Source organism: Scyliorhinus torazame, chromosome 4 (assembly GCF_047496885.1).
Source record: "Scyliorhinus torazame isolate Kashiwa2021f chromosome 4, sScyTor2.1, whole genome shotgun sequence".
NCBI lineage: Eukaryota > Metazoa > Chordata > Chondrichthyes > Carcharhiniformes > Scyliorhinidae > Scyliorhinus > Scyliorhinus torazame.
Genome location: NC_092710.1, coordinates 342349234 through 342375127, shown reverse-complemented (window position 1 = coordinate 342375127; position 25894 = coordinate 342349234). Strand labels below are relative to the sequence as shown.

The 25894-nt window shown below is 46.9% G+C and overlaps 1 protein-coding gene across 1 annotated transcript in view; it reads right to left on the bottom strand.

Moving 5' to 3' along the window:
* Nucleotides 1-25894, bottom strand: part of LOC140411187 (cullin-9) — a 463592-nt gene that overhangs the window by 166063 nt on the left and 271635 nt on the right. The window contains exons 26-29 of the mRNA XM_072500276.1: nt 22541-22686; nt 20480-20609; nt 12210-12412; nt 4462-4730 (exon numbers count right to left, since the gene is read on the bottom strand). Of these exons, the coding sequence (XP_072356377.1) occupies nt 4462-4730; nt 12210-12412; nt 20480-20609; nt 22541-22686 (748 nt within the window). The remainder of the gene's footprint in view (nt 1-4461; nt 4731-12209; nt 12413-20479; nt 20610-22540; nt 22687-25894) is intronic.

Genomic DNA, 25894 nt, shown 5'->3' with positions numbered 1-25894 from the left:
GAGTGGGATGTTGGGCTTCATAAATAGGAATATTCAGTACAAAAGCAGGGAAGGTATGCTGAAGCTTTAAGTGAAGCCACAATTAGTGCTCCAAGTTCTGGTCCATAACTTTAGGAAAGATGTGAGTGTACAGTGGAAATGTAGGGGTCTGAAGACAGAGCTGGCTAAAGTTAACTGGGAAATTAGGTTAAAGGGTAGGACAGTGGCGATGTGGTGGCAGAAATTTAGGGTGAGATTTCATTACACTCAGCAAAGAAACATTCCAGTGAGAAATGAAGAAGGATGCACTATACATGGCTAGTGAAGGAAGTTAACAACAGCAGCTTTAAAAAAATTATTCATTCACGGGATGTGGGTGTCACTGGCTCGGCCATCATTTATTGCCCATCCCTAGTTTCTCTTGAGAAGGCGGTGGCGAGTTGCCTTCTTTAACTGCTGCAGTCCATGGGGTGTAAGTACACCTTCGTGCTGTTCGGGGGGGAGTTCCAGGACGTTGCCCCAGCGACAGTGAAGGAATGGCGATATGTTTCGAGGTCAGGATGGCGAGTGACTTGGGAGAACTTCTAGGTGGTGGTTTTCCAATGTAGCTGCTGCCTTTGTCCTTCTAGATGGTAGTGGTCATGGGTTTGGAAGGTGCTGCCGAAGGAGACTTGTCAAGTTCCTGCAGTGAAACTTGTAGATGGTGCACACGGCTACTACTGTGCGTCAGTGGTGGAGGGAATGTTTGTGGAAGGGGTACCAATCAAGCGACTGCTTTGTCCTGGATGGTGTCAAGCTTCCCGAGTGTTAATGGTACTGCACTCATCCAGCCAAGTGTCTTCTTTTTTATTTTTTGGCTGGCGCAGACATGGGCTGAATGGCCTTTCTGCATCATACCACTTCTTTGGTTCTAAACTTGCAGGGCCAGGAGGATAGAATTAGGGAATGAGAATAAGTAGATTCCTCTAGAGAGCCAACATGGATGCAGGCGGCACAGTGGTTAGCACTGTTGCTTTACAGCACCAGGGTTCCAGGTTCGATTCCCGGCTTGGGTCACTGTCTGTGCAGAGTCTGCACGTTCTCCCCGTGTCTGTGTGGGTTTCCTCCGGGTGCTCCGGTTTCCTCCCACTAGTCCCGAAAGACGTGCTGTTAGGTAATTTGGACATTCGGATTCTCCCTCTGTGACCCGAACAGGTGCCGGAATGTGACGACTAGGGGATTTTCACAGTAACTTCATTGCAGTGTTAATGTAAGCCTACTTGTGACAATAAAGATTATTATTATAGTGGGCTCAATGACTTCCTTGTGTGCCGTTATGATTCTATGGCTATGTTTTAATGGTAATGGAGAAAATAATGGGACTCAAGAGGATCAAATCACAAAGTCCTAGTCATTTTCAGCCTGAAGTATTAAAAGAAATAGGTAAGTATACATAATTTTGTGATTTTCTCAAGATTCAGGATTTGCATCTTTGAACTGGAATTTCCCTTATTTAAGGGAGAAGCAAGGTCACCACAGTTTAAGTCCAGTTGCAGAGACATTACTAGAATCTTCCAATATCGACAGAGTAACTGTCCAATTGGACATGTATCAGCCGAACAGATAATCAGTATGGATTTGTGAAGGCAAGTCATTAAAAAACATTTTTTTTTTTAAATTTAAAGTGCCCAATTATTTTTTTTCCAATTGAGGGGAAATTTAGCGTAGCCAATCCAACTACCCTGCTTATCTTTGGGTTGTGGGGCAGCAGGGTGGCACAATGGTTAACACTGCTGCCTCACGGCGCTGAGGTCTCAGGTTCGATCCCGGCTCTGGGTCACTGTCTGTGTGGCGTTTGCACATTCTCCCTATATCTGCGTGGGTTCCGCCCCCACAACCCAAATATGTGCAGGGTAGGTGGATTGGCTACGCTAAATTGACCCTTAATTGGAAAAAATGAATTGGGTACTCTAAATTTATGGGGGAAAAAATCTTTGGGTTGTGGGGGTGAGACCCAAGCAGACACGGGGAGAACTCCACAGACAACGACCCAGGACCGGGATTGAACACAGGTCCTTGGGCTACGAGGCAGCAGTGCTAACCACTGCGTCACGGTGCTGCCCTTTGTGAAGGCAAGTCATATTTGACTAATCTAGTTAAATATTCAGATCACTAGCATGGTAGATGGGAGAGTTTCTAAGGGTATGTCCATAAGAACCTCCCCAAAAAAATCTTCATCTGGTTCTGTACAAAAGAGTACAAAAAAGACAGCACATGGAATTGGAGGTGACCTTGTGATCTGGATTGATAATTGGTTGAAATGTAGAGGTGACCTTGTGATCTGGATTGATAATTGGTTGAAATGTAGAGGACAGTGAATAGGATAAGGGTTTTGTTTCTCTCATTAGCAGGGTGTGACAAGATGTGTTTCCCAGTGATGTTCTGGGTTTTCGCCCTTCTAACCATATATATTAAGGACTGAATGGAGAAAGAAGGAGCAGATAACACCAGGTTAGGTGACACATTATGCTGCATAGCTGAGAGTAGCTTACAACATGAAGTTAACTGACGTGAGGAAAATGTGAGGTCATCTACTTTGAATGAGGAAGATAATTCAGAAAATCTTCTTAATGGTAAGACGATTGGATGTCCAGGTGTACTCCTTTGCCTAAAAATAGTTAGAAAACGAGAGTAATTTGATTGTATAAAAGCTTAATCAGATTGAATCTGGAGAGCTGCATCCAGTTTGGGGCATCAGCACACTGCTGGAAAGACAGTGCAGCTTGATAACGGGAGTACAGGTTGCAGAATGGGCAGTGCATTCCCTGGTGTTCAGAAGGAGTAGTCAAAGTGGTGAAGAAGTTCAACAGGATATATTCAGATAAAAATATTTAATCTGGTGGGGAAATCCAGAAAAAGAGACTATAATTTAAAATGAGAGATTACCCCATCAGCAATAGTGTTGTGTAGATCGGGAAGTCTCACTCTCTCTCTGGTTGCAAGATCACTTGGAATGTCAGACCAAAATTGATAGATTGGTGTGAGCTGGGAGCATAGAGATATTGGGCAAAGACAAGTAGATGGTGAAGTACAGACAAGCTAGGATCTAACTGAATGGCCCATTCCTGTTCCTCTCATGCCCTCACACAGTTAAATAGCTGATCGACTCTCACTATCCTATCTCACATGAAGAATGGGCTTTTGGAGGAGGCAAGGCTGGAAGGGTGGTGGGGTCTGTGGAAATGCGTTCAACAAGAAGGGGAGGAAATTGAAGGAGGGACAACTTTCCTGGGCTCAGTTCTCACAGCTTCAGGGAAGAGAGCGATCTATGCTTGGCTTTAAACTAGGCCCAGAGTTGAAAGGCCGGTGTGTGACCTACAGTACCGGCTGTCTCCCAAATCACATAAGAACTTTTAAAACCACTTTCTGGTTAGGTGGTGGAGGATCTTTGAGGTTGCGTTATGTTGGAAAGGGACTCAATCTAGTATCTGCCACAGACACAACCAAAACAAAATAACAAAAGAGAGGGCAATTAGATAATCACAAATTTGTAAAGAACATTTTATTACAACAATAGTTGAAATGAAACAAACTAATCTCAGTCGCCAATACAAACATCATTTCTGTATCAGTGCAGGAGGCATAAGCTGACAAATGATGCTGTTTTGGCGATTTGGTTCAATACAATAATTTTATTGTTCCTGTCGGAATGTATCGACTCCCCAATAACATGAATCCAATCCTGCCAAATGCAAATTTTCCAAGATCCAATTTGCCTTTTAACAATTCTATGTGACTCTCTGCCCGGTTCAACCTATTGTATACAGCAAATCTCCAACTGTGTAGGCTGCTGATAATTGTTGTATCTACAAACTGAGATCTGAAGATGCAACAGAGATTATTGCACGTATTATGACCTTTTTTCTTTATACAAACAGAACCCTGGAAACCAGACTGGCCCAATAGCTCTCTCTGCTGAGTTACCTGCTCTCAACAACCCTAGGTTCTGGAAGGGAGTGAGAGGAAAAAACAAAACCCCAAGTGAATGGCCTCTTGCTCAAGGCACCACAGGGCTCCAGGTGTCTGTGAGCAATACCCAAGAGGTAATGCATTTGGGACAAGAGCAATGGAAAAAGCTTTCATTCCCATGTTTCACAGGTTAGGGTGGTGTTTGTGTTGTTAAATTTGAGATAGCTGTTCTGTTCTATTCTACCTGTTAATGGAGGCTGTCTGCCTTATGGAAGACTGTCCCAGTCAAACTATTTTCTTATGGTTCACGTCACCTGGCCAATCGATCCAGAGCAGAAGACACGCATCTCAATTGACAAACTAAAAGCTGGAGGGCGTTCACCCAAAGAGCTTCAAACCCACAAAATTAAAGCAGTTTCTCTGGCTGAAGGTTTGTTAGAACCACATGCTGATGATACAATCTGATGAAAAAAGCCAGCAGTCAAAGCCAGTTGCATTAATGAAGTTAATCGATATATGGTAATTTGGCATTACCTAAATAGCGACTGATTCTCTTTGCCATTGCTGTTTGACTCCATGTTCTTTGTTCCAAGTTTTCTGAATATTGTGTGTGCTTGTCCCTTCCGGGGGGTTGTTGGGTCCTCGAGCACGTACTCCAGAATGTGAGGATTGTCTTCATTGCGCCTGATGTAACCCTTGTTGATAAGGTGCATGATGCACGACAGAACATCCATATTGCTACAGTTTAAGTGAAGGAACTTTTGTGCTAAACTCGACTCCTGATTCTGACACCTTTCAATCACCTGCAAATAGGTCAGTGACACAAAATAAGAAACAGTTCTTTAAAATTACAGTGTCACCTGCCACTCCACACACTGACCGAAAGGAGCCTCTTTGTTAACGCCATAAGGCATAGGAGCAGATTTAGGCCACTCGGCCCATTGAGGGAACAGCTTTGACAATTAATCTGGCCCCAAGACCAGAGTGTCAACTGTTAAACAAGATTTAAGTTCCCTGTCAGGCGTCCCTGGTAACTCAGTTGTTTAGTGAACATCTCACATTAGCAAAAGGTTCCAGATTAAATCTCTGCTCTCCACTAAGTGAGTGAACTGTGTACAAAATAGGGTAAAAATTGGAGTCCAAAGGTTGCTTCCATGTCCCTGCTTGGAATTTGGAGCGAGTTTTTCCAGAGATCCCACTTTATCTGGGAAATATATATTTGTGGATAGACGGACTGCTGACACTCAGTGGGGAAAGTACAATCAGCAATTGGCTGAGTGAGATGTTCAAGAGCAGTTGGTACCTGTGCACATTCCACTTCAAGGAAAACTCTGATTTCCTATAGCAGACAGCATCTGGACCCAAGGAGGTCAAACTGTGCCCTAACCTTCAACATAGCAGCTTGAATGCGACATAATGCCAGGTACCAGTTCCACACTGCAGCACACTGACAGTGGGAACACAACAGGTTCTAGAGTCATGTGCTGAAATCTCTGCCCCACACTCCATAGCCAAACCCATACTTCAGTTCAAGAACATAGGAACAGGAATAGCCATTCAGCCCATCGAGCCTATTCTGCCATTCAATATGATCATGGCTGGTCATCGACCTCATTATCTTTCCCCCACAGGATCTCCATATGCCTTTATATCATTGGTATTTAGAAATCTACTTTAAACATACTCAATGACTGAGCTTCCACTGCCTCTAGGGTAAAGAATTCCAAAGATTCATAACCCTCTCAATGAAAAACATTCTCTTCGTCTTGGTCTCAAGTGGTTTCCCCCTTATTTTGAAATCGTGCCCCCTAGTGGACGGCACGGTGGTGCAGTGATTAGCATTGCTGCCTTTGGCGTTGAGTACCCAGGTTCGAATCCCAGCCCTGGCTCACTGTCCATGTGGAGTTTGCACGTTCTCCCCGTGTTTGCATGGGTTTCACGCCCGCAACCCAAAGATGTGCAGGTTAGGTGGATTGGCCATTCTAATTGGAAAAAAATAATTGGGTACTCTAAATTTAAAAAAGAAAATTTGAAATTGTGCCTCCTGGTTCTATAGTTCCCAAACAGGGGAAATATCTTAGCTGCATCTACCTGTCCAGCCATTTAAATATCTTCTGGGTTTCAATGAGGTCACCTCTATTTTTCAAAACTCTCGAGAACACAGCCACAGTTTTCCCATAGTTCAATCCTGCCATCCCTGGAACAAGTCTGGTGAACCGTTGTTGCAGTCCTTCTATGGCAATAATATCCTTTATAAGGGGACCAAAGCTACACACAGTACTCCAGGTGGTGTTTAAGCAAACCCCTGTACAATTGTAACAGGACTTTGTCGTTCCTGTACTCAAACCCTCTTGCAGTAAAGCAGTTAGATATAGCACTTCGGGAGAAAGGGATGGAAGGATATGGGGGGAAAGCAGGATGAGGCTATTGAGATGAAAGATCAGCCATGATCATAATGAATGGCGGAGCAGACTTTAAGGGCCGAATGGCTTCCTCCTGCTCCTATTTTCTAAATTTAACTTTCCATTAGCCTTCTTTTTAAAAAAAAATATATATATTTTATTCAAATTTTTCGGTCAAACAAAGACAGTACAAGATTTTCCCCTTTTGCAACTTTAAGACAATATAAATAATGATGATGACCGTTTTTTTTTAAGAATAAATAATATATTAACTAGACGGCAACTGCCAGCAACAAAAATAAAAACTAGCTAATATCCAAAATAATAAAGTCACAAAAACCAATATAAATAACTCATATACAAACACCTGTATAAAACCCCTGAGGGCCCGGATGGGCCCTCCCCTCCCCTCCCCCCTGGGTTGCTGCTGCTACCTTTCCCATTTCCCTTATCGTTCTGCGAGATAGTCGAGGAACGGTTGCCACCGCCTGGTGAACCCTTGAGCCGAACCTCTTAGTGCGTATTTTATCCGCTCCAGTTTTATAAACCCTGCCATGTCATTTATCCAGGCCTCCACGCCTGGGGGTTTAGCTTCTTTCCACATAAGTAATATCCTTCGCTGGGCTACTAGGGACGTAAAGGCTAAAACATCAGCCTCTCTCGCCTCCTGCACTCCCGGCTCGTCCGCAACCCCAAATATCGCCAACCCCCAGCCTGGCTCGACCCGGACCCCCACCACCCTTGAAAGCACATTCGCCACCCCCACCCAGAACCCATGCAGTACCGGGCATGACCAAAACATGTGGGTGTGATTCGCTGGGCTTCCCGCGCATCTCCCGCACCTATCCTCCACTCCAAAAAATCTACTTAACCTTGCTCCAGTCATGTGCGACCTATGTAGAACCTTGAATTGTATCAGGCTGAGTCTGGCGCATGAGGACGAAGAGTTTACCCTACTTAAGGCATCTGCCCACAGCCCCTCCTCAATCTCCTCCCCTAGCTCCTCTTCCCATTTTCCCTTCAGCTCCTCCACCATCGTCTCCCCCTCGTCTCTCATTTCTCTGTATATATCTGACACCCTACCATCCCCCACCCATGCCCCCGAAATCACTCTGTCCTGAATCTCTTGCGCCGGGAGCCGCGGAAATTCCCTCACCTGTTGCCTCGCAAAAGCCCTCAGTTGCATATATCGAAATGCATTCCCCGGTGGCAACCCATATTTTTCTGTCAGTGCTCCCAGACTCGCGAACGTCCCGCCTAGGAACAAATCCTTCAATTTCACAATCCCTGCTCTCTGCCAAGCTTTAAATCCCCCATCTATCTTCCCCGGGACGAACCTGTGATTGTTCCTTATCGGGGACCTCGCCGAGGCACCCGTCACTCCCTTATGCCGTCTCCACTGCCCCCAAATTTTCAGCGTTACCACCACCACTGGACTTGTGGTGTATTTCTTCGGGGAGAACGGTAAAGGCGCCGTCGCTAATGCTTTTAGGCTGGTTCCCCTACAGGACGCCATCTCTAGTCTTTTCCACGCCGCTCCCTCCCCTTCCCCCATCCACTTGCATACCATTGATATGTTGGCGGCCCAATAATAGTCACTTAAACTTGGCAGTGCCAGTCCCCCCTATCCCTACTACGCTGCAGGAACCCCCTCTTCACCCTTGGGGTCTTCCCAGCCCACACAAAACTCATAATGCTCTTATCCACTTTCTTGAAAAAGGCCTTTGTAATCATCACAGGGAGGCACTGTAACACAAAAAGAAACCGCGGAAGGACCACCATTTTAACCGCCTGCACCCTACCCGCCAGTGACAGGGGCACCATGTCCCATCTCCTAAAGTCCTCTTCCATCTGCTCCACCAATCTTACTAAATTAAGCTTATGCAAGGTTCCCCAGTTCCTGGCCATCTGGATCCCTAGGTACCGAAAATCCCTTGTTACTCTCCTCAACGGCAAATCATCTATTCCCCTGCCCTGTTCCCCAGGGTGAATCACAAACAGCTCACTCTTCCCTATATTCAATTTATATCCTGAAAATTCCCCAAACTCCGAGTGTCTGCATTATCTCGGGCATCCCCTCCACTGGGTCCGCGACATACAACAACAAGTCACACGGGATCAGGGGTGAACTGGCAAGGTGGATACAGAACTGGCTAGGCCATAGAAGGCAGAGGGTAGCAATGGAGGGATGCTTTTCTAATTGGAGGGCTGTGACCAGTGGTGTTCCACAGGGATCAGTGCTGGGACCTTTGCTCTTTGTAGTATATATAAATGATTTGGAGGAAAATGTAACTGGTCTGATTAGTAAGTTTGCAGACGACACAAAGGTTGGTGGAATTGCGGATAGCGATGAGGACTGTCTGAGGATACAGCAGGATTTAGATTGTCTGGAGACTTGGGCGGAGAGATGGCAGATGGAGTTTAACCTGGACAAATGTGAGGTAATGCATTTTGGAAGGGCTAATGCAGGTAGGGAATATACAGTGAATGGTAGAACCCTCAAGAGCATTGAAAGTCAAAGAGATCTAGGAGTACAGGTCCACAGATCACTGAAAGGGGCTACACAGGTGGAGAAGGTAGTCAAGAAGGCATACGGCATGCTTGCCTTCATTGGCCGGGGCATTGAGTATAAGAATTGGCAAGTCATGTTGCAGCTGTATAGAACCTTAGTTAGGCCACACTTGGAGTATAGTGTTCAATTCTGGTCGCCACACTACCAGAAGGATGTGGAGGCTTTAGAGAGGGTGCAGAAGAGATTTACCAGAATGTTGCCTGGTATGGAGGGCATAAGCTATGAGGAGCGATTGAATAAACTCGGTTTGTTCTCACTGGAACGAAGGAGGTTGAGGGGCGACCTGATAGAGGTATACAAAATTATGAGGGGCATAGACAGAGTGGATAGTCAGAGGCTTTTCCCCAGGGTAGAGGGGTCAATTACTAGGGGGCATAGGTTTAAAGTGAGAGGGGCAAAGTTTAGAGTAGATGTACGAGGCAAGTTTTTTACGCAGAGGGTAGTGGGTGCCTGGAACTCACTACCGGAGGAGGTAGTGGAGGCAGGGACGATAGGGACATTTAAGGGGCATCTTGACAAATATATGAATAGGATGGGAATAGAAGGATACGGACCCAGGAAGTGTAGAAGATTGTAGTTTAGTCGGGCAGTATGGTCGGCACGGGCTTGGAGGGCCGAAGGGCCTGTTCCTGTGCTGTACATTTCTTTGTTCTTTGTTTGTAAATCATCCACGTATAGTGACACCCGGTGCTCTTCTCCTCCCCTAAGTACTCCCCTCCACTTCCTAGAGCCCCTCAGCGCTATGGCCAGTGGCTCAATTGCCAACGCAAACAGTAATGGGGACAGGGGACATCCCTGTCTTGTCCCTCTGTATAGACGGAAGTGGTCAGATCTCTGCCTATTTGTAATCACACTTGCCACCGGGGCCCTGTATAGAAGCTGAACCCATCCAATAAACCCCTCTCCAAATCCAAATCTCCTCAACACTTCCCACAGGTAATCCCACTCCACTCTATCAAATGCTTTCTCTGCATCCATCGCCACCACCATCTCCGCATCCCCCTCCAGCGGGGGCATCATCATCACACCCAAAAGCCTCCGTATGTTAGTGTTCAATTGTCTCCCCTTAACAAACCCAGTTTGATCCTCGTGAACCACCCCCGGGACACAATCCTCCATCCTCGTCGCCATCACCTTGGCCAGAAGCTTGGCATCTACATTCAGGAGGGAGATAGGCCTGTAAGACCCGCACTGCAGCGGGTCTTTGTCCCTTTTCAAGAGCAGCGCTATCGTCGCCTCCGACATCATCGGGGGCAACGTCCCCCTTTCCTTGGCCTCATTAAAGGTTCTCGTCAGAAGCGGGGCCAGCAGGTCCACGTATTTCCTATAAAATTCCACCGGGAACCCATCCGGTCCCGGGGCCTTCCCTGCCTGCATACTCCCAATCCCTTTTACCACCTCCTCCACCTCAATCTGTGCTCCCAGTCCTGTCCTCTCCTGCTCCTCAACCTTCGGGAATTCCAGCTGGTCTAGGAAGTGCATCATTCCCTCCTTCCCTTCCGGGGGCTGAGCCTTATACAGCCTCTCATAAAATGCCTTAAACACCCCGTTCACCCTCTTCGCTCCCCGTTCCATCTCACCCTCCTCGTCCCTAACCCCTCCAATCTCCCTCACCGCCCCCTCTTCCTCAGTTGTTGGGCCAGTAACCGGCTCGCCTTCTCTCCATATTCATACTGCACTCCCTGTGCCTTCCTCCATTGTGCCTCCGCCTTGCCCGTGGTCAACAAATCAAATTCCGTGTGGAACCTTCGTCTTTCCCTGTATAGTCCTTCATCCGGAGCCTCTGCATATTGCCTATCTACCCTCAAAATGTCTCTCAACAATCTCTCCCTCTCTTTGCTCTCTTGTTTCCCCTTATGGGCCCTTATGGAAATCAGTTCCCCTCTGACCACCGCCTTCAGTGCTTCCCAGACCACTCCCACCTGAACCTCTCCATCGTCATTAATCTCCAGATACCTTTCGATACATCTCCTTACCCTTACACACACACCCTCGTCCGCCAACAATCCCATATCTAATCTCCACAGTGGGTGCTGTTCCTTTTCCTCTCCTACTTCCAGATCTACCCAATGTGGGGCATGGTCCGAAATGGCTATAGCCGAGTACTCTGTCCCGGCCACCTTCGGGATCAGCGCCCTTCCCAGGACAAAGAAGTCTACCCGAGAATACACCTTGTGGACATGGGAGAAGAAGGAAAACTCTTTACTCCTAGGCCTAGTAAATCTCCAGGGATCCACTCCTCCCATCTGCTCCATGTAGTCCTTGAGCACCTTGGCCGCTGCCGGCCTCCTTCCATTAGCCTTCTTAATTTCTTGCTGCATCTGCATGTTAGCCTTCAGTGACTTATGGACAAGGACACCCAGGTTCCTTTGTACATCTACACTTTCTAATTTCTTACCATTTAGGAAATACTCTGTACATCGGTTCTTTCACCCTAAATGGATAACCTCACATTTTTCCGCACTATATTAAAGTAGTATAGACTATGGATAGCAGTGATTATACAGGCAGAATATTCCATTAAGTATTGAAGTGCATTGGTTGGACCAAGTGTAAAATTTTCCCCATTAACTCAAGTATTACTCTATTTCTCATTGACTTAAGCCCTAAGGAAAGTTAGAGATGGAGAGCAAATGCTGGCCATGAATGAGGGGTGGTCTCATTGAAAGGAAACTCCATCATTTTAAGCTGAACAGACCAGGAAGCTTAGCTCATTTCAATTATTTTTTAAAATAAATTTAGAGTATCCAATTATTTTTTTCCAATTAAGGGGCAATTTAGCGTGGCCAATCCACCTAACCTGCACATCTTTGGGTTGTGGGGGTGAGACCCACGCAGTCACGGGGAGAATGTGCAAACTCCACACAGACAGTGACCCGGGGCCGGGAACGAACCCGGGTCCTCGGCACCGTGAAGCCCATTTCAATTAGAATAGCACTGTCTGCAACTGCCTCAGTTCCTATTGTTACTTGCTGCCCTCTGACCACATCTGGAAGAGAGAGGGTAGATTCAGCCAAACCACTGACATTTTTATTCATTCCTAGGATATGGGTGACACTGGCAATGCCAGTATTTCTTGCCCATCCAAATTTCCGTGAGAAAGTGGTGGTAGGCTTTCCCCTTTGCTACAATGGTGTGCAAAAAGGAAAAATGAAAAAATATTATGAGGACAAGGAGAAGGGGAAATATTGGTCACTGATACTGATCTTGAGGGATAAGTTAACAGCATAAACCATCTGTTATACTTCATGGTATCACCACAACCCTTAAGACAATAACAACATGACTGTCACTCCCAGGTTACTTACCTTAAAAACAAGATTATCAATGTGAAGCTCCTTCTCAGATTTCATGATCTGTACAATCATGCAATAGATAACATTTCTCTTGCGTTCTAATGTACTGGCAGCATCTTCATCCACATTTAAATAGGTTTGTTTTGGCAGCAATGAGCAGTACTGGTTATTTGCTGATCCTCTGGACAATATCTTTTCATTCAGTCTCAGGATCCCTACAATAATACAAAGAAAGTTGAGGATGAGAAGCACAATTGGGCATCGTACACAGCTGCTCAGGCACATAATGCAAAATGTCTGCGAACACAATGAGAGGACCTCTATGTGAGACTGAGAATTCCTAGAATCCTCTCTGGGGAACTAGACAGTACAGTGGATTAGAGTCAACCTTTAGCCCACTGAAAGGATGAGTGCCTTTCTCATCTTTGGGAGGCTCTTAAACTGGTTAATTTCAGTCCAGCTCCTGGTAGGTATCAAACGCAACATAAAATTTGCCATCAGTTGGTTTTAGCCTGTACCTCACCAACATCCCCTCTCGACCACACAGCATTCCAGAACTTATAAGATACAATTTACACACAAGTGGTCCCTTTACGATGTGCATACGTATGGCAATCTTAAAGGGGCTGCACATAGCAACAAACGAGCCATGTATGATTAAGGGAAATTAGAATCATAGAGTTTACAGTGCAGAAGGAGCCCATTCGGCCCATCAAGTATGCACCGGCCCTTGGAAAGAGCACCCCACCTAAGCCCACATTCCATCCTATCCTCGTAACTCAGTAACCTCACCTAACCTTTTTGGACACTAAGGGCAATTTATCATGGCCAATCAACCTAATCTGCACATCTTTGGACTGTGGGAGGAAACCAGAGCACCCGGAGGAAACCCACACACACACGGGGAGGACGTGCAGACTCCGCACAGACAGTGACCCAAGCCGGGAATCGAACCTGGGACCCTGGAGCTGTGAAACAACTGTGCTAACCACTGTGCTACCGGGCCTCGGTGTAAATTAGGGAGAACATTTAATCTAATCCGCAAATGGGTACCTTCCCTATATTGTTATCCTGCTCCTTAATAAGCAAAAGGCAATATTTAAAACGCACCTCCGACAGTGGGAGCACACAGCACAGAAGAGTGTTGGCGTGGCTGTATTTGTTTGAAGTAAAAAGGAAAACACCATGTGTGAATGATGCAGACTCAATGGGCTGAAGGGCCTGTCCTGCACGGTGTGATTCTGTTGCTGGGGCCCCGGTCAGGGAACTCTTTCCATTCCTATCTCCCACTACAAGCAAATACTGCCAGGTCATCTACAGGAGAGTATCCGTGAAGAATATTGCTTTACCTCAACAATATATCACAGACCCAACTGTGACATTTTTCCAGATCTTACACTAAGAGTCTTCTGCCGTTGCCATTTTGTGTAAAACAAGCAGTGATGGTCTAGTGTGCACTCATGTCTATGGTTGAGATTGCCCAAACGCAGCTCACTTCACCTGTATTGGCAGTTTCGTGTGGTGCTTGGATACTACCAGATCCTCGCTCAGAGCTGCACTACAACAAGAACTGTATTAGGTCTATTTTAGTCATTTCACATCAGTGGAGACATGGCACAAGACAAAGTGCATGAAGGCATTTCATTTTGCACGAGGGATTAAAGTATACATTGACAAAGCAGTGGAAAGATGGACCTAAATACGCCTTGCACTGCACAACAGAATGCAAATAATACAAGTATGAAACATGCTATACTCATGACACACTATGCGGGGGCAGCACGGTGGCGCAGTGAGTTAGCCCTGCTGCCTCATGGCGCCGAGGTCCCAGGTTCAATTCCGGCTCTGGGTCACTGTCCGTGTGGAGTTTGCACATTCTCCCTGTGTTTGCGTGGGTTTCGCCCCCACAACCCAAAGATGTGCAGGGTAGGTGGATTGGCCATGCTAAATTGCCCCTTAATTGGGAAAAAATGAATTGGGTACTTTAAATTTTTTTTTTAAAATGACACACTATGCGGTGGCATAGTGGTATTGTGAATGGACTAGTAAACCAGAAACCCAGGCCGATGCTCTGGGGACCCGAGTTCGAATCCCCCCACTGCAGATGGTGAAATTTCAATTCGATAAAAATTCAATAAGAATTTACCATCTAATGATGACCATGAAACCATTGTTGATTGTCGTAAAAACCATCGGGTTCACTGATGTCTTTTAGGGAAGGAAGTCTGCCATCCTTACCTGGTCTGGCCTACAGGTGAGTCCAGACGCACAGCAGTGTGGTTGACTCTTAACTACCCCCTCAAGGGCAATTAGGGATGGGTCAGCCAGCGACGCCTACATCGCTGAACGAACTAAAAAAAACAGTCCAGCCCAGGGCCTTTCCACACTGTGATTCGGTGTCGTTTGCAGTAATCTCTGCTGAATTCTGATTCCTCAGTTTCTGAGTAAAATGTAGCAGAGTGGATTTCACAACACCAGCCTTCAGTTGGCACTGATGCCCTGCATAAATAGACTGCTACAGACAAATTATAGCAATTCCATTTATTGACAGAGATCAGAGGATTCACAAACTACCATCGCAGAAAAGACAAGAAAAAGGGGAGCAGTTCTTTCCATTCAGTGCCAATAATCAGTCAGTGTAGAAAACAGGCACCTGGAAATTGTGCTGGCTGACCCAAGTCTAATGCTCACATTCGTACAGGAAATTAAATTGCTTAGAACATCTGAATTCTGGATCTACAAAGACGACAGGAAACTGGATGTGATGATCGGCATTTCCTCACCATCAGCTGAAACATGTATACACATAACCCCCAACCTGTCACCATCAGCTCGTTCCATCCTCCATTGCAATTAACTTGGGCAGACTATTCGTCCAAATTCCAGTCCTGTGTGAGCAGCAAGTTCTTCCAATGAAGTGACAATGGCAGATTTAGATGAGAAAAGATGGGAGGAGGTTTGAGAGGAGCAGAAACACTGCAATAGAGCTTTTGTGCTGAAAGACCTGTTCCGGTGCCATTATCCTATGTAATCCTGTATGGATATTGGGAAGATTAAATCCTTTGACCCTGCCGTAAAGTAAAGTCCATCAGAGCCATCCCTTTTCCAGGTAACTGTCAGAGGCTGCACAGATTGTGACTTTGGTGAGATACTTGAATCCGAGATCAGTTTCCAAACACACATCCACACCATCACTAAAGGCATCTTTGTGTCACCCAATTCCATCCCTGCCTCAGCACACCTTCCTCTGAAACCCCTATCCACTGACCATTTCTTCACTCTCCTGCCCAGTCTTCCACCTTTCATTAACTTAATCCCATCCAAAACCTTGGGGTCCATATCCTAACTCACACTAAGTTCCGTTCATCCATCGCCCGTGCTTACTGACCTACACTGCCTTGCATTTGAATAACTTTACTTTTAAAATTCTCACCCTTGCTTTCAAATCTCTCCACAGCCCTGCCCTCCCTTTCTCTGCAGGCCTCCAGCCCTGCAATCCTGAATTATCGGTTCCTTCATTCTGTCCTCCTGCATATTCCTGATTTTAATTTCTCCACCACTGTGAGCCGTTCCGGCGTAAACCTCTCCACCTGCTACCTTTCTTTCCATCATTCAGACCTCCCTCTTGCATCTAGATTTTGGTCATCGGTCTTAAGGTGTGCAGGTTAGATGGATTGGCCATGCTAAATTGCTCCGTAGTGTCCAAAGGTTGGGTGGGGTTACAGGGATGGGGCGGGAAGTGGACTGAGATAGGGTGCTCTTTCAGAGGGTCGGTGCAGACTCGATGGGCCAAATGGCCTCCTTCTGCACTGTAGGAATTCTATGATTTGTCGTAATATGTTCTGGTGTCAAATGTTGTTTGACAATGCTCCTAAGAATCCAGGTGGCCCGGAAATGGGAGGTACTACACAAGTTAAACCTATCCCGGCTGGTAGAACAAATGGAAGGGGACTTTCAGAGAAGGGACATGCTCACGCTATCACTGGCGAAAATGACGGTCCTCCCCAGATTTCTATTTGTCTTTCAGTGCCTCCCCATCTTCATCCCTCAGGCCTTTTTCAAGCGGGTGAATAAGGTTATTTCGGGCTTTGTGTGGGCGGGTAAAACCCCGCGAGTGAAGAAAGCGCAGTTGGGGGGAGGGTGGGTTGGTGCTGCCGAACTTCTGCAATTACTACTGGGCGGCTAATATAGCCATGATCAGGAAGTGGGTAGTGGGGGAGGTGTCGGCATGGGAGCGGATGGAGGCGGCGTCATGTAAAGACACCAGTCTGGGAGCATTGGTAACGGCACCTCTGCCGTTCTCGCCGGCCCGATACTCCACACGTCCAGTGGTAGTGGTGGCTCTGAGGATCTGGGGGCAATGGAGGAGATACAAGAGAGTGGAGGAGCATCAATTTGAACCCCGATTTATAATAACCACAGGTTTGTACCGGGTAGGCTAGATGGTGGGTTCCGGAGTTGGCAGAGGGCAGGAATTGGAAGGATGGGGGATCTATTTATAGACGGGAGCTTTCCCAGCTTGAAAGCTTTGGAGGATAAATTTAAATTGCCAGCAGGGAATGGTTTTAGGTATTTGCAGGTGCATGATGCCCTGAGAAAACGGGTGCCGGCCTTTCCGCTACTGCCGCCACGGGGGATACAGGATAGAGTAGTCTCCAGTACCTGGGTGGGGGAGGGGACAGTATCGGATATTTACCAGGAGCTCTCGGAGGCGGAGGAAACTCCGGTGGAGGAGCTTAAGGGCAAGTGGGAGGAGGAGCTAGGAGGGGAGATAGAGGCGGGGCTATGGGCGATGTCCACGGTACTAAAAACACGGGTGGTGCCGAGTCCGGACGTAGCGATCTTTGGAGTGTCGGAGGATCCGGGAGTTCAGGGGGCAAAAGGGGCCGACGTCTTGGCCTTTGGTAGCCCGGAGACGGATCTTGTTAAGGTGGAGGGACTCGAAGCCCCGAGTGTAGAGACCTGGGTTAGTGACATGGCCGGGTTTCTCAGTCTCGAGAAAATAAAGTTTGCCTTAAGAGGGTCAATGTTGGGGTTCTCCCGGAGATGGCAGCCGTTCGTCGGGGGAAATTAAAATGTCAGCAGATGCAGTATTCCAAGGGGGGTGGATTGTTGTTGTATGGTTGTGGTGCGTGAAGATTGGGCTGGGGAGGGGAAATGTTTATTTTACCATGTTGATGTCATTGATTATGTTACTGTTATAAAAATTTTCAAATACCTTCATAAAATATTATTTAAAAAAGATAATGCTCCTAGGTAAGCACGATGGAATGCATTACTGCATTAAATGCAAATTGCTGGTAAGGTGTGAATATATTTGAGACTCCCTCTCTTTCACCACATCTTTCCTTTCCCCAAGACACTGCCTTTCATTGGGGCACAGTACAACGAAAGTCACCTGATATTGAACCTCAGTGGCCAGCACTGAGTCCGATCCAGCTCTCACCCCATGTTCTCCCATACAAGAGTCAATGAATAGTAATTGAGTGTGGAATATTTGGTCAATTCTTCATTGCGTCACTCCATCCCGAGAGCATTGATGCCAATTTCCAAACCCTCACCCCCACAGCTGCCTTATCACAATTGACCAACTGCGATCAGGCACTTTCCTGACCCACTGAGTAATCAGAAAACCTCATTACCACTGGTGCCAAAAAAAATTAACTGGGTTGAAAGATCTGGGGCGGGATTCTCCGACCCCCCCGCCGGGTCGGAGAATCACCGGGGGGGGGGGGGGGGGGGGGGGGGGGGGCGGCGGCGTGAACCCCGCCCCCGCCAGCTGCCGAATTCTCTGACGCCGGGGATTTGGCAGGGGCGGAAATCGTGCCTCGCCGGTCTGCAGCCGCTGGCAGCGGCCGCCCCGGAGATTCTCCGGCCCACGATGGGCTGAGTGGCCGCCCGTTTTCGGCGGGTCCCACCGGCGTATGTTATGACAGGTATTTCCCGGCGGGACCTGGCTCCACGGGTGGCCTCCGGGGTCCTCGGGGGGGATCTGGCCCTGGAGGGTGCCCCCATGGTGGCCTCGCCCGCGATCGGAGCCCACCGATCCACGGGCGGGCCTGTGCCGTAGGGGCACTCTATTCCTCCGCGCCGGCTGGTGTAACGTCCGCGATGGCCGGCGCGGCGATGAACCCCCCTGCGTACGCGCTGGGATTACGCCAGTATACGCTGGCGCTCCCGCAAATGCGCCAACACGCGCCGGCCGGCTGAGGCCCTTCGGCGCCGGTTGGCGTGGTGCCAAGCCCCTTCCGTGCCAGCCGGCGTGGCGCAAACCACTCCGGCGTCGGCCTAGCCCCTGAAGGTGCGGAGGATTCCATACCTTCGGGGCGGCCCGACGCCGGAGTGGTTCATGCCAATCCTTCCCGCCGGAGTTGCTCGCCCCGCCGATTCCCGCAGAATCCCGCTCCAGATTAGTTAATACTCCCCCATTCTGTACAATTTATCCAAATATGTGAAAAGATCTGACTCAAACACAATACATAAATGGCACCTCCGCTAAAGCTATGTGAAGGGATTGGAAAACTGTCAATGTGGTACGACTGTTCAAAAAGGGACAGAAGCAAAATGCAGGAAACTACAGGCCAGTTTGTCCAACTTCAGTGATTGGAAAAATATTAGAATTGATTATTAAGGAGAAAATAGCAGTGCATTTGGAAAGCTATAATCTGATCGAGTAGAGTCAGCATGTTTCACGAAGAGTAAATCATATCTGACAAATTTACTAGGCTTCTTTACGAAAGTTACCAGCCAGGGTAGAGAGAGGAGAACCAGGCCATGTTGTATTTTTGGATTTTCGAAAGACATTTCATAAGGTGCCACACAAAAGGCAAGATACGAGTTCATGGTGTTGGAGATAATTCTCTGGCAAGTATTTAAGATAATGTTCTGGCTAACTAACAGGAATCAGCGAGTAACGATAAGGGGGTCTCACACATTGCAAGGAGTAACCAATGGAGTGCCACAGGGAACAGTGCTGGCCTCAGCTCTTCACAATATATATTAATGATTTGAAGGAAGGAACAGTGTACTGTGGCCAAATTTGCAGATGATGCAAAGGTGGAAGGAAGGTAGATTGTAAATAGTTTACAGAGCAATATTGACAGGTTAAGTGAGTGGACAGAAAATTACACATGGAATTCAGTGTGTGAAAATGTGCGATTGCGCATTCGGAAGAAAGAATGAGAAGGTGGATTATTATTTAAATGAGAGAGGAGAGTCTGCAGAAAGCTGGAGCTCAAAGGCACTTGGGAATCCTTGTTCATAAAAGCCCAGAATGCTGGCATACAAGTGCAGAAGGTAAAACAAAAGGCAAATAGGCAGCATGGTAGCACAATTCTTCACAGCGCCAGGGACCCAGGTTCGATTCCCGGCTTGGGTCATTATGTATGTGGAATCTGCATGTTCTCCCCGTGCCTGTGTGGGTTTCCTCCGGGTGCTGTTAGGTAACTTGGGCATTCTGAATTCTCCCTCTGTGTACCTGAACAGGCGCCGGAATGACTAGGGGCTTCTCACAGTAACTTCATTGCAATGTTAATGTAAGCCTACCTGTGACAATAAAGATTATTAAATGGAATGCAGCCTTTTATTTCAAGGGGGCTAGAGTACAAAAGTAAAGAGGTGTTGCTGCTTTTGAGGCGACAGTCCCAAAAGACGCGCGGTTAGGTGAATTGGGCATTCTGAATTCTCCCTGTGACCCGAACAGGCGCCGGAATGTGGTGACTAGGGGCTTTTCACAGTAACTTCATTGCAGTGTTAATATAAGCCTACTTGTGACAATAATAAAGATTATAAGATTATTATTACACATTAATCACCTGCACAAATCAATCATGGGTTATGGATCGGAGTTTTGAATCGGAGGGTTGCAAGCGTGGTCACTGCTCTGCCTGGATTTGGCTGGTTTCGCTGGAGCAACGTTTGAAGCTCGACAATTCCATTGAGCGCAAAACCCAATGTATTTTTAAATTCAGCCAGTCCTGTCACTGTCCAGCAATTCCTGTGGGTAAAACACCCTAGGCACACCATAAACCAGGTCAGTCTGTGATTCTCACCACAGTTGAACAGTGTGCTGACCCTCGGTCTCAATAAAAGATAGAAGTGGGGCTGTAAGCACCAGTACCAAAAACACAAATCAACGCCAGGAACAGAGAGGAAACTGGAAGAATAAAGCACTTCTCTTACACAAAATGTACAAGTTACAATAGAGTCAGGTGCAGGAATATAGAATACTTTGATGCCGATAGAGGGAACAGAGATGATAGAGTTGGGAGACGTGTACTCACCTTTGAGTTTGTTCTGGTCAGTGCCTGGTTGTACAAGGATGTCATTTTCTCCTATCAGAGGTTCCAGTGCATGACTAACCAAAACTGGGGACAAACCAGTCGATTTCAAGATGGTCTCCACAGGAACTTCCTTATAGGTAAAAATCAAAAGACAGTGTAAAATGCTTAAATCGTGAATCTTCCATCCAGAAGCTCAGGCAGTTCATCGTGTTAGTGCCTGTCAGAGATGTCCAGTTACTCTCACCCGCTCGCTTTTCATATAATTTACAGTGCAGAAGGAGGCCATTCGGCCCATCGAGCCTACACCGGCCCTTGTAAACAGCACCCCACTTAAGCCTACACCTCCACCCTATTCCCGTAACCCAGTGACCCCACCTAAGCGTTTTGGACACTAAGGGCAATTGATCATGGCCAATCCACCTAACCCCACATCTTTGGACTGGGGAGGAAACTGGAGTACCCAGAGGAAATCCACGCACACACGGGGAGAACGTGCAGACTCCGCACAACTGGGGCTGGTTTAGCACACATGGGCTAAATCGCTAGCTTTTAAAGCAGACCAAGGCAGGCCAGCAGCACGGTTCGATTCCCGTACCAGCCCCCCCGAACAGGTGCCGGAATATGGCAACTAGGGGCTTTTCACAGTAACTTCATTTGACGCCTACTTGTGGCAATAAGCGATTTTCATTTCATTTTCATTTTCAGATAGCGACCCAAGGCGGAATCGAACCTGAGACCGTGGAGCTGTGAAGCAACTGTGCTAATCGTGCTGCTTTTAAGTTTATTCTTTATTTATCCCATTGAATTGCCTCTAGCAGATAGTCTTTCAGATAAAGCATTACGGGTCATAACCAGTAGCCGCATAAAGACATTTCTCATCTGCCCTAGTTTTTTTGCCAATGAAAAAAAATGAAATGAAAAATGAAAATCGCTTATTGTCACAAGTAGGCTTCAAATGAAGTTACTGTGAAAAACCCCTAGTCACCACATTCCGGCGCCTGTTCGGGGAGGCTGTTACGGGAATTGAACCGTGCTGCTGGCCTGCCTTGGTCTGCTGTCAAAGCCAGCGATTTAGCCCTGTGCTAAACAGCCCCTAACAATCCCAAATGTGTGTAAAATCCGACCCTACATCTCTATTCACCGGCCCACTGATCTTGCACTCCTTTAAAATGACAATGTCTGGTGTATTTAAGCAACCCAATCAGCATTGTTACACTTTGCTTTTCAATACAATATTTCACGTGAGGATTATAGACTATCCTTCACAGAACTTGGAACTACATGGAACACCCTTTCACAACACTACCTGAAAGTAAGTCAGGTATTTCCAGGCAAAATGCCAATCCATTTTGAATGGATTTGCCAGTCAGAACCTGACAATAAAGTTTTCAAACAGAAATTGTAAACTCTCAATGTTTTCAACATACTAAATGTGGTCATGTTCATAATATATGTAATCAGATTTCATCAATATTAGTCTCAAGGGCTTTTGTTCAAACTATATTAAAAATGTCTTTTGAAAATGATCAATACCAAACAAGTAGTCAAAATATTTCTAGTTAGTGTAAATCACAACAAGCCGGCACGTTAGTTAATAAAAATAAATTGTTGATGGAAAATCAGAACTGTTAATCTAACATGGCCCATGGGATTTATTCAAAACATGTTTGAATGTCACAGTGCCATTAACAGTAAAGTAGGGATCAGTTATGAAAAAGGTTAAGATTCATATGGAAGGGCAGCATGGTGGCGCAGTGGTAGTACTGCAGTCTCACAGCACCGAGGTCCCAGGTTCGATCCCGGCTCTGGGTCACTGTCCGTGTGGAGTTTGCACATTCTCCCCGTGTTTGCGTGGGTTTCACCCCCACAACCCAAAGATGTGCAAGGGTAGATGGATTGGCCACGCTAAATTGCCCCTTAATTGGAAAAAATGAATTGGGTACTCTAAATTTTTATTTTTATAAAAAGATTCATATGGATGTAGTACACAAAATATATAATCACGACTGGGAATCAGCAATGTTAGAGCTACATGTGCCAGTATGGACAGTGTTGGTTTACCTCCTGTTCATTAAATTGCAGCAGGATGTACATTTGCAGAGTGGACACGTGCAAAGTCAGCGATCCATAGGTGATGACTGCATGACCCAGCCAGGTCCACTGTAACCTTCGAGGCTTTGTGCTGCTGAATCCATACACATTCTGACCTGAGAAAGCAAGGATAGAAATCAAAGACTGGATTTTCTAATAAAGGACTCCAGAGTATCACGACTACAACAACTTCCATTCCTACTTTCTGTGGCAGCGAATTCCACAGATTAGCCACCCTAGATATGCCAGGAATAAACGAATGACTAGGGTAACAGTGGGGCCAGTCAAGGACAGTAGTGGGAAGTTGTGCTTGGAGTCAGAGGAGATAGGAGAGGTGCTAAATGAATATTTTTCGTCAGTATTCACACAGTTAAAAGACTATGTTGTCGAGGAGAATACGGAGATTCAGGCTACTAGACTAGAAGGGCTTGAGGTTCATAAGGAGGAGGTGTTAGCAATTCTGGAAAGTGTGAAAATAGATATGTCCCCTTGGCTGGATGGGATTTATCCTAGGATTCTCTGGGAAGCTAGGGAGGAGATTGCTGAGCCTTTGGCTTTGATCTTTAAGTCATCTTTGTTTACAGGAATAGTGCCAGAAGACTGGAGGATAGCAAATGTTGTCCCCTTGTTCAAGAAGGGGAGTAGAGACAACCCCTGTAACTATAGACCAGTGAGCCTTACTTCTGCTGTGGGCAAAATCTTGGAAAGGTTTATAAGAGATTGGATGTATAATCATCTGGAAAGGAATAATTTTATTCGATATAATCAACACGGTTTTGTGAAGGGTAGGTCGTGTCTCACAAACCTTATTGAGTTCTTTGAGAAGGTGACCAAACAGGTGGATGAGGGTAAAGCAGTTGATGTGGTGTATATGGATTTCAGTAAAGCGTTTGATAAGGTTCTCCATGATAGGCTACTACAGAAAATATGGAGGCATGGGATTCAGGGTGATTTAGCAGTTTGGATCAGAAATTGGCTAGCTGGAAGAAGACAAAGGGTGGTGGTTGATGGGAAATGTTCAGACTGGAGTCCAGTTACTAGTGGTGTACCACAAGGATCTGTTTTGGGGCCACTGCTGTTTGTCATTTTAATAAATGACCTGGAGGAGGGCGGAGAAGGATGGGTGAGTAAATTTGCAGATGAGTCGATTTCGGCGGGAGAACAGCTGGTGAGTCAGTTTCAGCGGGAGCAGTGCGGAAGTGGCTGCTGGGAGGTAAGTCTGTCCTTTAAAAGCACTCGTCTTTGCAGGGGCAGGCCAGTCGATTTCGGCGGGAGAACAGCTGGTGAGTCAGTTTCAGCGGGAGCAGTGCGGAAGTGGCTGCTGGGAGGTAAGTCTGTCCTTGTCCTGTCCACTTGTCTTTGCAGGGGCAGGCCAGTCGATTTCGGCGGGAGTGGAGCTGGCTGGTTAGTCAATTTCAGCAGGAGCTGAGAATTTTTTTTAAAAAAAATTTTAAATTAGTGTTTTAGGCGGGAACAGGAAGTCGACCCGCGGACGTCTGGGAAGACCCTCACCAATATATTCTGGTGGAGAGGAAACCCGATACACTACACGTGTAGTGTCTCCCACCCGCCCTCCTCCTCTAACCTAATAATAAAACCCATTGGTGTGAGGTAAGTACCATATTTTATTATATTATTATTTTTTATAAAAAATTTAATTTAGTTGTTAGCCAGATCTTGGTAGAAAGTTAGAGGAATGGCAGGGAAGGGAGTGCAATGTTCCTCCTGCAGGATGTTTGAGGTGAGGGCTGCAGTTAGTGTCCCTGCTGATTTTACCTGCAGGAAGTGCTGCCATCTCCAGCTCCTCCAAGACCGAGTTAGGGAACTGGAGCTGGAGTTGGAAGAACTTCGGATCATTCGGGAGGCAGAAGGGGTCATAGATAGCAGCTTCAGGGAATTAGTTACACCAAAGATTGGAGATAGGTGGGTAACTGTAAGAGGGACTGGAAAAAAGCAGTCAGTGCAGGGATCCCCTGCGGTCGTTCCCCTGAGAAACAAGTAACCGCTTTGGATACTTGTGGAGGGGGGGACTTACCAGGGGTAAGCCATGGGGTACGGGCCTCTGGCAACGGAGTCTGTCCCTGTTGCTCAGAAGGGAAGGGGGGAGAGGAGCAGAGCATTAGTAATTGGGGACTCTATAGTCAGGGGCACAGATAGGAGATTTTGTGGGAGCGTGAGAGACTCACGTTTAGTATGTTGCCTCCCAGGTGCAAGGGTACGTGATGTCTCGGATCGTGTTTTCCGGGTCCTTAGGGGGGAGGGGGAGCAGCCCCAAGTCGTGGTCCACATTGGCACTAACGACATAGGTAGGAAAGGGGACAAGGATGTCAGGCAGGCTTTCAGGGAGCTAGGATGGAAGCTCAGAACTAGAACAAACAGAGTTGTTATCTCTGGGTTGTTGCCCGTGCCACGTGATAGTGAGATGAGGAATAGGGAGAGAGAGCATTTAAACACGTGGCTACAGGGATGGTGCAGGCGGGAGGGATTCAGATTTCTGGATAACTGGGGCTCTTTCTGGGGAAGGTGGGACCTCTACAGACAGGATGGTCTACATCTGAACCTGAGGGGCACAAATATCCTGGGGGGGAGATTTGTTAGATTTGCTTAAACTAATGCAGCAGGGGCATGGGAACCTAGATTGTAGTTTTAGGGTAAGGGAGAATGAGAGTATAGAGGTCAGGAGCACAGATTTGACGTCGCAGGAGGGGGCCAGTGTTCAGGTAGGTGGTTTGAAGTGTGTCTACTTCAATGCCAGGAGTATACGAAACAAGGTAGGGGAACTGGCAGCATGGGTTGGTACCTGGGACTTCGATGTTGTGGCCATTTCGGAGACATGGATAGAGCAGGGACAGGAATGGATGTTGCAGGTTCCGGGGTTTAGGTGTTTTAGTAAGCTCAGAGAAGGAGGCAAAAGAGGGGGAGGTGTGGCGCTGCTAGTCAAGAGCAGTATTACGGTGGCGGAGAGGATGCTAGATGGGGACTCTTCTTCCGAGGTAGTATGGGCTGAAGTTAGAAACAGGAAAGGAGAGGTCACCCTGTTGGGAGTTTTTTATAGGCCTCCTAATAGTTCTAGGGATGTAGAGGAAAGGATGGCGAAGATGATTCTGGATAAGAGCGAAAGTAACAGGGTACTTATTATGGGAGACTTTAACTTTCCAAATATTGACTGGAAAAGATATAGTTCGAGTACAATAGATGGGTCGTTTTTTGTACAGTGTGTGCAGGAGGGTTTCCTGAAACAATATGTTGACAGGCCAACAAGAGGCGAGGCCACGTTGGATTTGGTTTTGGGTAATGAACCAGGCCAGGTGTTGGATTTGGAGG